General features: G+C 37.2%; 1 protein-coding gene and 1 pseudogene across 1 annotated transcript; both read left to right on the forward strand.

The window, feature by feature from the left end:
- The first annotated feature begins 763 nt into the window (after nucleotides 1-763).
- LOC127551551 (glutathione S-transferase omega-1-like) lies at nucleotides 764-15,051 on the forward strand. Its single transcript, XM_051981356.1, has 6 exons — nucleotides 764-841; nucleotides 1,826-1,934; nucleotides 6,851-7,070; nucleotides 8,162-8,263; nucleotides 11,501-11,607; nucleotides 13,566-15,051. Exons 1-6 carry the CDS (start codon nucleotides 808-810, stop codon nucleotides 13,717-13,719), a joined length of 726 nt encoding a protein of 241 aa, XP_051837316.1. The 5' UTR covers nucleotides 764-807; the 3' UTR covers nucleotides 13,720-15,051.
- On the forward strand, nucleotides 2,463-4,290 carry LOC127552296 (protein disulfide-isomerase A6-like; annotated as a pseudogene).
- Nucleotides 15,052-16,384: the final 1,333 nt, after the last annotated feature.

Here is a 16,384-nt window from a genome sequence, read left to right on the forward strand (position 1 = left end):
ATTACAATATTCAAAATATATAAAAGAAAAAAAGAGTGTTCAGATGGGGACTCAAACAAGAATGGAAGTTTTGTTATATCAAATTTAATCTGCCCTTAAAAACAAACTATAGGTAATAGAAAATCAAAGTTTCATATGCAATTCTTTTTTTTTTTCTGTTCTTTATATATTGAAATATTACATTCACACTAAAAAGGGAAAAAATAGGAAAAAGCCCTTTCTAAAATATGAGGCTGCACATAGCTGTAATATTGTAGTTTGTAAACGAGAGGGAACATACACAACTGGCTTAAAGCTTAAAAATATCTATAATTAGGAAAGCTAGAGTTAAAAAAAAGTCTTGCCTCCAACATATAGTAGTTGTATGATCCTGGGCAGTTTAAAATTGTAAGCTACATAGAAGTTGTATTGCAAAAGAAATTAGCACTTAATAAATGCTTCTCCCCCTTCATTACTCCCTTTCTTCCTCCTTCCCTCCTCTTTTTCTTCTCCCCCTCCCTTTCTTTTCTCTCCCTTTCTTCTTCTTCTCCTTCTCCTCTTTCTCTTCCTTCTTTTTTTGTTCTTATCTCTGTCTCTCTTTTTCCCTATTCTTCTTACCCCCTTCTTATTCCTTCTGCCTCTCATTCTCTTCCCCAGTTCTGTAGTTTGGGACTTAGCTCTATTTTCATTCCCCACCTCCCATATGAACCTAAAGTCCAGCCCATCAGTTGATTTTGGGGGATGGTAAGGGAACACATTGTTCCTTCCAGAGTAAGCAGTAGAACCAGGGACCTTCCAGGGGAAAAGTTCTGCACCGCAGGAACAAACATGTCCCAAGACTTAAGTAGGAGCCTGGGGAAAGGTGAGTCCTCAGCAAAGGCCTTAGAAGCCTAGGGTTAGCCACTAGAAACAGTCTTTGTCTGATGACTTTCCCTAGAGGAGAGACAGAGCACTTGTGCTCCTGGGCCTAATGGAGGAGAGCAGGGATGATGGGTCCCAACATGGCCCCCCTGCTCCAGTTCCTGGAGAAGCTCTAGAGCCGAAAGGAAACTTGAAGCCCATCTAGTCTAACCCTCACATTGGACAGAGAGGAAACGCTCAGCTCACGAAGCTTAGTGTCTCCCAGGTCCTAAGAGGTGAATTCAAAGCCAGGTCCTGGCTCCAAATTCTTCATACTTTCCACTGTCCTTTAGCTCCTTAGGGGACAAAGTGAGGGGGACTTCTTCTAGTAGTCAGACAACAAACACCTAGCATTTACTACATGGGTGGCACTGTACTAAGCCCCGGGGGTACGAAGAAAAGCAAAGACAGCCAATGCCCTTCTCAGAAGGGAGACAAGATGCAAACACAACTCTACACAAAGAATGTATACGCTGGCTAAATCTTAGAGGGAAGCAGTGGGGACAAGAGGTGAGGGAAAGGCACCAAAAGAGGAGGTGGGGGCTGGAGATGAAAGGTCTTGAGGAACAGCAAGGTCATTATTTCACTAGATCTTACATGATACACACACAACACAGACTAGAGAGGAAGGGACCCAGTTGTGAAGGGCTTTGAGGGCAAAATTCCATGTCTGAACCTGGAGGTAATAGGAGCCACGGGAATTTATTAAACACGGGAGTGGAATGGTCAGAGCAAACTTTCTAAAGACCTCTTGGGCATTTGAGTGAGGCAAGGAAACTAACCAGCAGACCCTTGTGATAGACCAAACTTGAGGCAATAGCCTCAATCACAATAACAGTGTGAGTGGAGAGAAGAGGAGGTGAATAAGGCATTCGGCAAAAGCCAAAAACTATGAGGGACTGATAGCGCTCTTCCCAAAATCCTAACTGGCCTGACATTCTTGCAGGAAGCTGTCCCCCAGGTCCTGTACCAGCTGGAATCATCCGTGTCTACAGCATGAGATTCTGTCCCTTTGCCCAGAGAACTCTGCTTGTCCTGAAGGCCAAAGGAATCAAGTGAGAACAAAGATCTTTTTTAATTCCTTAAGGGAACCTTAAAGCAATAATGGCACCAAACAAAAATAACCTTAGCACTCCAATTACTTTTTATTAATTACAAATTAGATTAGAACACTTGGAATAACTGTTCTGGCACCCTGTAAAATTACATAACTTACTTAGGTCTCACAGCAATCCTGCGAGTGTCATTCATTACTCTTCTCTTAAAGTTGAGTAAACTGAGCCTGACTGAAGGGAAATAAATCACTCATGATGTATAAGATGATTTCCAAAAGGAACATGAAGCTCTGGTTTTCTTGACTCTAAGCTAATATTTTCTCTATTCTGCTACCTTACAAAAGGGCAGGCAGATAAAGGTCCTTAGTGGTCCTTTAGTATAAGCCCCTCCTTTTATTTTTAATGTTTTATTGTTGATTTTTATTTTTTATGTAGTAATTCCTGACCAATAGCAATTCCCAACACCCTCACTTACAAAAAAGAACAACAGTTAATCACACCAACAAAAGGCAGTGACTTTCTGGCAGCATGTGCCTTAGTCCACCACTTCTTTTCCGGAGGCAAGAAATATGTTTCATCTTTGGTCCTTTAGAACCAATCTTGTTCTTACATTTAAATCTAGATTCTGATACCTTTTAGTCTTATTTTCATTTACATTATCATAGTTGTGTGTTGTTTTCCTGATCCTTTCTTTGCTCTGCATCAGTTCATAGTTCATATAAGTTTTCCTTTATTTCTCTAAATTCCTTATATTTGTCATTTCTTAAAGATATTCTATTACAGTCATGTAAAACAATTGGTTCAGCCATTCTCTAGTCAGTGGGCCCCCATTTTTCCCCTGATTTTTTTTTGCTATTATAAAAATACATTTATGAATACTTTCTTATATATTTACCTCCATGGGATATGTAGTGCTTTGTAAATATGATTTTTTTTGCTATTACAAAAAATACATTTATGTATACTTTCTTATATATTTACCTCCACAGTTTATAAATATGATTCAAAGAGTTTGAATAACTCAGTATTTTTTCTCACCTAATTCTAACTTGTTTTCTAGAACAGTTAAACTGATGCACAACAATACAAAAAATGAATTAATGTGCTTGTCTTCTTATTGCCATTGACTTTTTTCATCTTTTATAACTTTAATTAGTTTGAAAAATATGAAATAAAATCACAATTGTCTTAAATTACATTCTTTTATTATAATAATTTGGAATATTTTAATGGCTAACAAATTGCATTTCTTATTTTTGAAAGTATTTCTTTGACTGATATTGGGAATTACTATAATCATGTGTTTGCATCATTTTCCTTTATAGCTTTAATATTAGAAGGTTTCATACTCCCACTTCATAGGTCTTCTTGTTTTAACTTCATTGCTTTGTTTTTCATGTAAAAGCTTTTAAATTTTGTATATAAATGTTTTCTATTTCCTGTTTGATTCCACTATAGTTGATGCAGATAAACATCAGTCCTTAGGTGGACAATATGGAGTCCAAGGATTCCCTACTATTAAAATCTTTAGCCCCAACAAAAATAGACCAGAAGATTATCAGGGTGGTAGAACTGGTGAAGCTATTGTAGACGCTGCTCTTAATTCTTTAAGACAACTGGTAAAGGAACGCCTTGGTGGAAGAAGTGGTGGATATAGTTCTGGTCGAAGTGAAGGTTCAGGCAAGAAGAATGTGATTGAACTGACAGATGACACTTTTGATAAAAATGTGCTTGACAGTGATGATGTTTGGTTGGTAGAATTTTATGCCCCTTGGTGTGGACACTGCAAAAACTTAGAGCCAGAATGGGCAGCTGTAGCCACAGAAGTAAAAGAATAGACAAAAGGGAAAGTGAAGCTAGCTGCTGTAGATGCTACAGTAAATCAGGCATTGACTAGCGATATGGGATTGGAGGATTTCCCACAATCAAGATTTTCCAGAAAGGAGAACCACCTATGGATTACAATGCTGGGAGGACAAGATCTGACATAGTTTCCCGAGCTCTAGATTTATTTTCTGATAATGCTCCACCACCTGAACTCCTGGAGATTGTTGATGAAGTAGTAGCAAAGAAAACATGTGAAGATCACCAGCTCTGTGTAGTTGCCGTGTTGCCTCATATTCTTGATACTGGTACAGCAGGCAGAAATTCTTACTTAGAAGTTCTACTAAAATTGGCAGAGAAATACAAAAAGAAATTGTGGGGATGGCTGTGGACAGAAGCTGGAGCTCAGCATGAGCTTGAGACTGCACTGGGAATTGGGGGTTTTGGGTACCCTGCAATGGCAGCTGTCAATACACGGAAAATGAAATTTGCTCTTTTGAAAGGGTCTTTCAGTGAGCAAGGAATCAATGAATTTCCTTTCTTCTCTAATTTTGTTTTACGATTTTTTTATCTTATTACTTTTGTTATTTTTCACTTAGATTACATCTATGTGAAATTTATTATTGTAAATTGTGCAAGAGATGCTGATATGAACCTATTTGCTGTCAAATTTCTTTCCAATATTTCTAGTAGCTCTTAGCAAATTAGGAATCTTTGCTCCTATTGTTTGTGTTCACCCACCCACTTCTAAAGATAGAATGAAAGTGCAAAGTCACACTTTGTTGCAATCTTTACAAATTGTTAAGTCATTAGAGTTGATAGAGACAATAATTACCTAATTTAACATGGTTCAGTATCATTGATCTGATCTTACAAGGAGAAGTTTGGGGCCAGAACCTGGAACAAGGTATTAAGTAGAACTAATTGATACAATGCTTATGTTAACACCTTTACTCATTGGAGTTCACAAGTTTGGGAGATTTCAGGGTTTAGTATGAGATATCCGAATTCACACCTCCCTTGAAGCTCTTAGGGCTAGAGAGCACTATGGGAGAAAACCCATAATCCCATTCTCTGAGAGGCCCAGTTGAGGGAGTTCAGCTAAATTTAGATTGAGAGGGGAGCGACAAGTGAGTTCAGCCAGAAGCCCTCTCTGAGTGAGGAGTTTTACTTCAGAACATTGACTGGGGTCGGAGAGGAGCACTCTGGGAGATTGAGAGCCAGAAGCCCTCTCTCAGAGGCAAGACAGATTCACCTTTGTGCTGGCGGGGCTGAAGGACAAACCTTTGGATTTGGAGACATTCGGAGGGAACTCTTGGAACCAAGCAGAGAGATAGGCCTCTAATAACCGGGCTATATTGGAGGCAATAAAAGATCTGAACTTTTATCACCTGGCTGCGTTTTGAGGTGATTATTACTTTCAACTGCAACTAAGGCTGCCTCCAGAAAACCTCCCTGAGAAACCTGCTTTCTCCCAGAGAGAACCATCACGTTATATATTTTAAAGAAGAAAAAGAATACCACAATGTTTTGCTGCATATCTGGAAATAGAATTCAGGTCTTCTGACTCTTTATAATTCCCTGCATGTCTATTTCTTCCTATGGCAGAGCGTTCCCATCATTTTATGGATCTTCCCTTTGTTTCATGAATTATTTCCCCAATTAGATCCTTTTTTTGAGGACACGAACCATGTCTTATTCTTTTGAATCTGCCACAATACTGAGCAGAGTTCTAGTAATGTAACAAATATGAAGAAATATTCTGATCCTATGATTGTCATTCAAGTCTCAATTCTGACACGTACTGACACATACTATCATTTTCACTGAAATAACTTCCAAATGTGGCTGATGTTCTAATTTCTCAGTTCACTATGTAAGATTATTAAAATGGATATCTTAAATTTGTTTCCCCCTTAAATCACAAATTAAAATTTCTATCTTTTTTAGACACTCAGGCATTCTGTCATATATTTGTAGCTGGAATGAATTTAAGTATATTTAGTTGTTGGAATCTTTACAAACCGCTAACTAGAGTTGATCTGATCTTACAAGAAGATGTTTTGGGCCAGAACCTGAAACAAGGTACTAAGTAGAACTAATTAGTACAATACTTGTGTTTACACCTTACTCATCAGAGTTCACAAGTTTGCCAGATTCACAAAGTAAACTTTGTAACTTGATGAATTCACACCTCCCATAGTGCTCTCTGGCCCTAAGAGCTTTAAGGGAGGTGTGGCGGTTTGTAAAGATTCCAACATTTTGTCCAACTTTAATTTGGAGTTGAGGAAACTTGAGATCCAATAAGTGATTTATTTATTATGCAGGTAATAATGTTGTTCAGTTATTTCAGTCTGTTTGACCCATTTCTTAGGGTCAAGATACTGGAGTGGTTTGCCATTTCTTTTTCTAGCTCATTTTACAAATGAGGTAACTGAGGCAAACAGGGTCAACTAACTTGCTAGGGGTTACACAGTAAGTGTCTGAGGTCAAACTCAAGTGTTCCTGAATGAAGGCTTAGTATTCTATCCACTATACCATGGAGTGGCCCAAATGTGTTATTAACATCAGTATAAAACTTCAATTATTATCCAAATCTAACTTTCTCTTACTATCTGTAAAATCCCTTAGGCAAGATAATAGGAAGGTATAATTGTGCTTTGAATAGAACAAGGACTTCATGTACTTCTTTTTTTTCTTTGTTGGAAACCCAGAAAATTGAGCCAAAGGAAAGGAATTTAATTGAAAGAAAATTCATCAAAAAAATTGGATTTACAAAATGATTTTTTAACATTATTAATTTCATTACCTCAAATAAAATAAAGTTTTATATAGTTGGCTCCTTTTCACACTATGAAGATTTATGGTAGGAATAGATATAGTTTAAATGTATACCTGATAGCATATGACCTAGAGCTAACTTAGTAGACTTTCATCTACTAGTGAATAAGTGTCTTGACCTACATATCTCTGGATGTACATAAAACCACATAGTAAAATTTGGGGTAATATGCAAAATGATTTGCAAGCATTATAAATTAAATAAATAACAAATAAATACTAGTTATTATTGTTTTCTTTTTCTTTCTCAGGCATGAAATTATCAACATCAATCTGAAAAACAAACCTGATTGGTTCTTTAATAAGAATCCCTTTGGTCTAGTACCAGTTCTAGAGACCAGTCAGGGTCAACTAATCTATGAATCTGTTATTACTTGTGAGTACTTAGATGAAGCCTATCCAGGGAAGTTGTTTCCAGAAGATCCCTATAAGAAAGCTTTTCAAAAGATGATTTTGGAGTCGTTCTCTAAGGTATAGTATATAAAGAAATCCCTATTTTTTTTCCTTTTAGTCAAATCAATAGTAACATTGATTGCCCAGATATCTGGAAGCCAGGTGAGGGCTAAAAATATCAAAATTTCATTAAATTATATTTATAAACCAACAATTTATCAAGCATTTAAAAGAATGCAAAAGGAAATAGTATAAATATAATATAGATGTGTCCAAACAACATATGACTGATAAGCATTTATTTTATACTTTGAAACTAAGGATCTTAGATGACATTTCTAAAGTGTTATGCCTTAATTTGGTAGTTTATATGCAGTAAATATTATAATTAGGTAGTTTATATCTTGAGAAAGGAATGTTTCAATCTAATAATTCAATAATTTATCATATGCAAAGTATTATGTAATGTGAAATAAAACTAGAAGATATAGATTTTAAAGTAAATATTGTGATCAGACAGATTTAGGAACTATATTAAAAGGGAAAGACTGTGGGGTTAGAGGAAGCTTATGAAAGGGGAAGAACTACCCTTTATTGGGAAGCTAATTGTCAAAGCAAGATGGGAATAATATGATAGAGGAGATTGACATTGTAGAAGGGAATGGAAGGGGAAAAATGGGAAATTAAAAGTTGTAAGGTAGAAAACCACTGTTCAGTGTGGCAGAAATGAGGTCAAAACTAAAGTCACCTTGAAAAGACATCTTGCTATAAAATAAAGTTGCTTATAATAAAAATTGTATTTCTTTTGTTTTTCTTCAGGAATATAGCATATTTCTCTCCATATTGTACATGCATATGATGTGTCCATTAATATCATTCCCTTAAGTTTAAGATTTAAAATGGTATTTCTATATTGAGATGAGAGAGTAGTGCATAGATATCTTAAATCCATAATGAAAGATCCTCTGCCTTCACTGATTTATGTTCAAATACTGCTTTTAATTGTAAAATGTAGTTCTGAAAACAAGGGAATACTTAAAAAGTGTTTGTGAAAATCTGTAAATTAGATAGTATACTCAAGGATCAAGATGAGAAGAATATGTTATGTTTTTATGTTACAAATTAATATATATATCCATCCTTGAACAGTATTTGCAAACTTTATTTAGGTACCACTTTTGTCTAAGGAATCTTTGATAGCTGTAAGGAATGGAGAAGATTGCTCTGCTCAGCAAGCAGAACTCCGTATGGTGTTTAGCAATCTGGAGGAGGTAAATGGAATGTTTCTTGTATCAAACATAATCAAATAAATAACATGCTGGAACCAACTTATTCCTAGTTTCTTCTTGCAAAGACTTATTTTCCTCTTGATCGTTTCTCCTTTTTTTTTTTGCAGGATAGTTTTATAGTATTAATTTCAGTAACTAATTTTTTTCTTTTAAATTTTAATGTAACTTTATTAATAGGGAAAAATTAAATCTTTTCTGATTGTCTTTTACTCAGTCAGGGGAAATTTTAAGAGTTGTGCAAAAATGTGATGAGGATTTGATTTGCAAAAAGAAAAGTATTTCATAAGTGTGTATTATTTTTACAAAATTGATTATAATTAGTATCAGATAATTTTTAATGACTATAAAGAACTGGTGCTAAACCCTTCGTTATGTCTACTAGAAAAGGCAATATGACCTTGTGTATAGAACACTGGACTTGTATTGAGAAGACCTGTATATCAAGAAGATCCAAGCTATTTGGCCATATATAAGTAATTTATCCTCTCTAAACCTCACACAACTTTCAAAGACTTACCTGCCAACTTATAGACCACTTGTGATTTGTGCTGAAAATCAGAGCTGCATGATGTATTCACTACAGTTAACTTTATTATTTATAAATGACTAATTTTCCAAACATTCAATTTATATTTTAAATATATTTTAGAGTTATTAAGGAAAGGCGATGATCTTACAGTATCCATTTAGGGTAGACAGGAATTCAAGGTTCTTTTTTTTAATTTTTAGGTTAGGAGATGTCAAATTTAATTCAATTGAACAAACATTAAAGGATATAATATTTCTAGAACAGTTTACCAGGTATTGGGAAAAATGCAAAACTTTGGTTAAGCATATTCTTTTCCCTAATAGAGTTTATAATTTATTGTAGAGAGGCTAAGATGCATACACAAAGAACTACACAAACTAACAAATTAAAAGTAGCACAGAAAAGCATTGAAAGGGTGCAAATGTATTAAGTTTAAACAATCAGAAGTGGATCACACAGTATACCAATGGAAAGAAATGGGACTGAAACATAAACTACTTAAATTTATCTTTTAGACTTTCATTTAGAGAAACTCTTGCAAAATAGTTGACATTTTTTATTCAACTACAATAGCTGAAGTTATCTTTTATTAACTAGCCTAGTTTATTACTGACATCCCTTATTAGCTAGCTTATTTAAGGAATACCTGGGAATTGGTCTAACTTAGCAGTGGTTTATATTTAATGGCATATTTACAAATGAATAGAACTTCAATAGCCTTGCTAACAACTTCCATCTGTGAATTTGAATTCTTTGGGCCATAATTCTTCATAATTCTGTGCTCCACCCAATTTCCCTTCTCATCCTTTCCCTGGCCCCAAGTCATATCTACCAGAACTCTTCCAAACTGAACTCTGAATGGGAAGATATGTGACCACCTGACTCATCTTCCTATGGTCCAAACCTAGACTTGATATTGTCATTGTTCTATTGTGTCTGATTCTTCATGACCTCAATTGGAGGTCTCTTGGCAAAGATTCTAGAATGATTGGGATGAGGTTTGAATCCCCTCAATTCCTGGTGGTGCTGACATTAATGGCAATAAAAGAGTTGTTAAAAATCCCCCTTTAATCGGCCACAGGTTTAAAAGTGAAAGAATTCACTTATTCCCAAATTATTAATTGTAAAATGAAAGTTTATTGTTGGATAGAAATCAGTTTGCTGAGAGACTGACTTCTATAGTGGCAGAGATCTATTGGGAAATGGAATTTTATGCTGAGAGAATCAGCGGGCAGGATCCTAGCAATTTGCTTGGGCCATCTGTGAAGAATGAGTCCAGATACTGCCCTTTTTAAGGAGTCTTGGGGCTTCAGGAGCAGAGGTTCCCAGACTTAGATTCTTATCAGTTTTCAGCCCAGATCTCCTATTGGAATTAACACTTCAAAGGGGTACTTTTTGACCAGGATTTCTCAATGAATCAAAGGCACTGGCATGCCGGAAAAATAACTTATCTGGGGGATATGGCTTCCCCAAGCAGGGTTGAGACTCTGAAAGGGGTCATAGATCAAAAGGAAATACAGTTTCATAAAGGGAACAGAACTTCAGAAAAGGGAACAGTTTCCCTCCCTCTTCATCCCCTTCAAGTAAAGGCAACAGTTTCCCTCCTGCTTCAATTGGCCATTTCCTTTTCCAACTCATTTTACAAAAAAAAGGAACTGAAGCTGATATGGGTGTGGTCCCTTTAAGAATTGACATTCCTTTCTTTCTGATTCCCAACCCCTCCTAGTTAATGTAATTATCAATCAAGGACCTTTTGCTTCACAAATCCTGGTCCCTTTGAATTCCAATAGAAGATCTGGCCTGTCCCAGCCCCACCTGGATCTGAGCCAACTTGGGACTACACCCACAGGCCCCTCTACCTAAATCTCCTATTATAAAAGGGGCCAAACTAGAACCCCCTCTTTGCAGGAGGAAGGCTGGCATGTCAGGACCCTCTGTCCACTGGAACCTTGTGTCCCGTGCCCTTCTTATCTCTACCTTTATCTATTTCCTTAACTATACTTTAACCTTACTTCCAAACCCCATAATAAACCTCTTTTATCAATCTTGGTTTTGGGGTCTGTAAATTCCTTTACAAAGAACCTATGCTTGGGCTGAATCCCAAGGAGATTGTAGGGGAGACAAACCCCTCCATTTGATCCCTTGAACCCTGAACTTGTCACTAGACCTTATTTAACTCCCTGACCACCAGTAACCCTAATTTCATTTGGGTACCCCAAATCTAAACCTCATTAATGTTACATAAGCTAAAGTGTTTTTTTCTTTTCTCAATTCTCCTCCCACTTTGGTAGAAATTTAGCAATATCATGCTTCCAAATTAACTAATCATTTAACTTTTTAAATCTCAAATATGTCATGCTCCTATTATTTTAACATTCATCTCAGCATTAAATCAACTGTTACTTCATCTGCTTTTGTATTTTCATTGTCTGATAGTGTAGGCTAGTTTGTACATTTGAAAATTCAAGGATTATTTACTTTTAATATGACTGACCAGTTGAGCAGTCAACAAATCCTAAGGTCAGAGGGTTCAATTGGGCAAAAAGTATAACAAAAAGCCAGGCCTGGTGGGAAAATGAAAGCTTTTTCTCTCTGGTTTGGATTAAATTTATTAGAACTGGTTTGAAGTCTCTAAGTAGCTGAATGGGAACAAAAAGAAGAACTTATTTTTCCTCTGCCCAACTTTTCAGATTCTTTTTCGTCAGAAGACAACTTTCTTTGGTGGCAACACTGTATCCATGATCGATTACCTCATTTGGCCCTGGTTTGAACGTCTGGGATCATTTGAGATAGCAGAGTAAGAAAGCATTTCCCATGTTGTGGTAAATTTCTTGATTTTCTGGAGGATGATTTTTGAAATAATTTCATCCCAAATTATCTAATCTTTTTTCAGGAGGAGGAAAAGGTGGATTAGGGTGTTAGGAAATAAAGTCAACTTTTAAAATAACATAGTGTTCTCCTGGTAAAAAATGCCAGTGTATAATGCCAATGATCACAGCCTTTAGGCTCAGAGCAAGGCTAAATACTATGCAACTTTGCCTTACTTAAATCCATGTGTAAGTCAAGACATCACTGTGATATCCTTAGTCCTCTTTGAAAACATAAGATGAACAACAAAAGTTTAGTTTTCCAAAGCAAGGCTAAGATATCCATTCACTCTCTGATAAAATGTTATATTTAAGTTTTTCATACCACCTCATCCAAACAGCCCAGATTGCAAAGACTGAGTGACAATCAGCACATCATGACAAACTGATACTGCGGGTTTTCCCGCTGTTTTCATGGAAATTATTTGCTTTTAATTATTATGGGATCTTTAAAGATGGGCCATATTTAATATACTGGATGGTCTTGTGCATATTTCTAAGAATTTAGACACAAAGACATTTGTCTCTGACACTAATTAGTTATATGATCCTGAACAAGTTCAACTCTCTATACCTTAATTATAAAGTTCTTTTAGTTTTGACATTCTAAATAAATCTATCATTCAATTAAACTCAGCAATCATTTATTAAGCACTTACTGTATTAAGATCATACATAGCCAAGACGGGGTGAAAATGGAGGTTATGGAAGTTGATTAGTTGAGAAGACTGAAGAATTGAAAGATCTGAGTATTTGTGGAACATTGATACAAATCAGTGCAGGGCATTGCAAACATCAGGGTAGGATTTGGACTTGTAGTTCAAAGGAAGACTGTAATACAATTACTGAACTATAAAGAAAGAAGGTAGAATGATCTGGAAGTCTGTAGATAATTCAGAAAAAGTGTGGACTCAGATAATCAAGAAGCATGTAGTAAACCTCAAAAGGAGAAGCTTGCTGAATGATGGTAGGAAAAGGACAATTTGAAAGTGAATATAAGGAAGGAATATACCTATTTTTCTTTTGTGGAGTCAAAAATTGTCCAATCTGCGAGAAAAGCCATTGAGGCAAAGCTCCAAGCCAGTAGCATTTTATTATGACCCCCTCTAATGGAGTGGACCTCAGATTTTCCTGAGAGAGACATGCCTTGTCCTCCAGATCCTGTTTTAATAATATCTGATGCCATGTTGAATCTGGAATGCTATGGAGAGGCAACACAAAAATCGCAATTGGTTGATAAGTCTTGTTTTGAGAGGCAAAAAAAGAAGCATCAGCTAAAAAAATAGTATATAAGGCATGCATTGGGTGAAACATGGGATATCTCCACTGGCTAACTGCTCATAGGAGAGGCCAGGCAATAGACAGCTCTGGTGACTAAGTGGTCATAAGACAGTCACCTGCTTATGTGGGACATCTGTGGGTAGAAAAATAAGTTGGGAGACTTTCCAAAGAGTTAAGGCATTCTATCCATACTGGGGTTGGATGGAGATAGTTTTTTCAACATTCTTGTGCTTGTGCAAGTAAGCTCCATAATTGGTAAACAAGTGGTAAACATTGAATTAAAGTTTGAAGCCTACTATTAATACTTATCTAATTATATATGATTAATATAAAATATCAAATTGATTAATGCTGATTGAAATAGAATAAGGGTCTAAATGAATCATTCCTCATACCTCCTAGAGCAGTGTTAAAAGTTTTTCTCTGGAGAGCATAAGCCAGAGGTAAAGTATGTTCTATTTAGGGCGAGGAAGTATTTTTTAAAAATATGGTAGTGAAAAATAGAAAAAACTGCAAAGTAAAAACACTTAAATGTGAAAATTTGTGGTGCCTTCCTATTTCATGCAGGTAATAAATTTTTTTTTTCCTTTTAAAATCTATTTTCCAGCTGTGTGAACCACACCTTGAAACTTAAGCTCTGGATAGCAGCCATGAAGAAGGATCCTACAGTATCAGCCCTCCTTGTAGAAGAGAAAACTCTTAAAAATTTCATACATCTCTATTTACAGAATAGTCCTGAGGCTTGTGATTATGGTCTATGAGGGAAGAGTGATCAGTGAAACAGGTTCTATACTTCCACCTGAGTTTTTTTCATACTTAAAATTATATCCTGTATTATTTTTAAAGCAGATTGTTCTCATACCCATGGCCTTTTTTTGTACTCATTATTTCCTTTTCTTGATGCTTCCTCTTTGCAAGTCTTATAAGGCCTAGCTTTTCTCTGGCTATCTTTATTCCTATAGTGAACTTGCACTATGAGCTCTATGCTGATTGGTCATAATCAGCATAATCAGCATAGATATTGATCACTTTGTGTGGTGTTCCCTTCTTTTTTATAATATGATCTTCTCTCTTGGAGCAGGTTTCTTTGAGAGGTTTCTGGAGGCAGCCTTAGTTTCAGTTCAAAGTAATAATCACTTCAAATGCATCCAGGAATTAAAATCCAGTCCTTGAGCTTCAGCCTCTTGCTCACTCTGAATGTCTCCAGCCAGCACAAAGGTGGAATATGAAATGAATCTATCTCTGCCTCCGAGAGTGGGCATTTATATCTCCCAGAGTGCTCTGTCTCTGGGCCTAAATGCTTCTTGCTTATATGCTGTACACTGAATACATACCAATTATTATATCACTGAGAAATCATTATTTGTTTTAGGATTAAATCAATTCTAAACTAGATTTAAACAGTCTCCTCAATTCCACTTAGTACCTTGTTTCAGGTTCTGGCCCATAACATCTCCTTGTAGGATCAGATCAATCATACTGAACCATACTAAATTAGATAATTATTGTCTCTATCAATTCTAATGACTTAACACTTTGTAAGGATTCCAACAACTTTGATCAATATTTTCTACATTTTGGTTCTTTTTTAATGCCTGTAGAACATATTTACTTCAGTGTATTCCTGTCATCTCAGACTCATTATAACCCTAATGCTGTTTTCACCAATTGAACTAATTTTCAAAAAATGGGGTAGTGGTGGAATAGTTGAGTAGTATCTTTAGTTTATTGCAGTAATAGCTATGGAGTTGGGTCCAGATCTTGTTTATTTTCTTTGTGAAGAAGGGCAAATTACATCATCTCTCAGGTTCTCAGCTTTGTGAAGATCAGAACAGCCATGATTCTATCAGTGCAACTTTTGTATCTGCTATCTCGAACCCCAAATGGGGTTCCTTTTTCAAGACTCCTTTTTCAAGACTAACACTGGCTCCTTTTTCAAGACTAACACTGAATAATTTGCTAGTGCCTTTCTAATACTATTGTTCAGGATCCTCTATTGTAGTGTTCTAACTTACTAATTATCAGTTGCTATCAATTAGCCAGTCAGACTTAAGCTTTAGAAATTAGCATTAAAATAATATAAACCGTCAAAATCCTTTTCTCATCTGTAAGGTCCCCTTGAAGCTCCCTTTTGTAACTCGATGCTGACACACTCGACGGAATTTAGATTTCTCTTTTCCCCAAAAGGGAAGATACTCAGAAATCACAAAAGCCAGTTCTAAAGGTCCAAATCCCATGTTCCCTAAAGGGAAGGAAATGAAGAGGAAAACAATGCTTATGAAGTAAAGCTTTTTAGTAAGCACAGAAATAAGACGTACTTGGGAGCAGTTATCAGCCCAACTAAGTATTGGGTGAGAATTTGGCTGGTTCTGAGGAGGAATGGGGTAGGGGGTCCTATTCCCAAGAGAAGGAGGAAATCCTGGGAAGGGGATGAGGAATTTCAGGGTCAGAACTCTGGCTCTCTGATACATAAATTAGAAGACATTCGAGGTGCTAAGCGATGCTGAAAGTTGAAGGCTTGAGCACAAACAGAAGTTATAAGGGAATGTCCCAGGTAAGGAGATCTCTCTCAAGCTAGATGGCTCAGGGAGACGTGAGAAATTAGCCTCCGAAGTATAATTTTCCGCCCACCTGGCTCACCATAAAGGACTGTAGGTACAGCCACCCTTCCTCGCCAGGCTTCCTATAGCGCTCCCGGGTTACCCAGGAACCAGAGTCAGCCCAGGTTGTTGGTATTCATTGGCAAATCCACGCGCTCGCTTTGCAGGACGCCTCTTTCTAGGGACCTAGCAGTGCCCGCAGGTCCTGGTGGGTCAGACTACTGCTGGTCTGGAAATGCTTCAGTCTGTCCACCCGCCCACGTACAGAGAAACCTCTCACCCCCGCCCCCACTCGTGGCTCGGTACGGCCTGTAGCTCTCCATCCTTTGTCTTTGCGGGTTCCAGCTCATTTTACAGATGACGAAACTGAGGCCAACAGGGGCCAAGGGGGTTGTTCAGGGTCACCAGTTAGGAAGCGACTGAGGCCATATCGGAACTCAGACCTTCCCGTTGTCAGACCCGGGACTCGGCCCAGCGCACCACCAGCCCCCCACAAAGCAGTTGAGATCGAATCTGGGAAACCTCCTTAGTTTATGGAGGAAGAAAGCGGGGAATCTCTGAGCTTTGGGAACTTCCCTTTGGGCTTTGTGTGGAGGGGACCCGACCGCAGTGGGGCGGAGGAGGCATTCGTATGTGGGGAAGGCGCTTCTCCAAGAGTACGAGATGCCTAGGGGCGAGGATCTGTTTGAGAAAAAGATAGGGAGGCTTTGTGCCTCTAGAGGCACAGGATCGAGTTCAAATCCTGTCATGGACGCTAATGACTACTAGTAACCGGGAAGGTTACTGGGACTTGGGGCGGCTCAGAGAAGACCACGATCCCTTCGGT

This window comes from Antechinus flavipes, chromosome 2 (assembly GCF_016432865.1).
Source record: "Antechinus flavipes isolate AdamAnt ecotype Samford, QLD, Australia chromosome 2, AdamAnt_v2, whole genome shotgun sequence".
In the NCBI taxonomy this organism is placed as follows: domain Eukaryota; kingdom Metazoa; phylum Chordata; class Mammalia; order Dasyuromorphia; family Dasyuridae; genus Antechinus; species Antechinus flavipes.

What these genes read in the sequence shown, in the direction of transcription:
- LOC127551551 (XM_051981356.1), top strand. Translation starts at nt 808, where the DNA reads ATGTCCCAAGACTTAAGTAGGAGCCTGGGGAAAG. An exon ending in CTGAAGGCCAAAGGAATCAA is followed by an intron (nt 1,935 to 6,850) that starts GTGAGAACAAAG and finishes TTTCTTTCTCAG; the next exon opens with GCATGAAATTATCAACATCA. An exon ending in TGTTTAGCAATCTGGAGGAG is followed by an intron (nt 8,264 to 11,500) that starts GTAAATGGAATG and finishes CCAACTTTTCAG; the next exon opens with ATTCTTTTTCGTCAGAAGAC.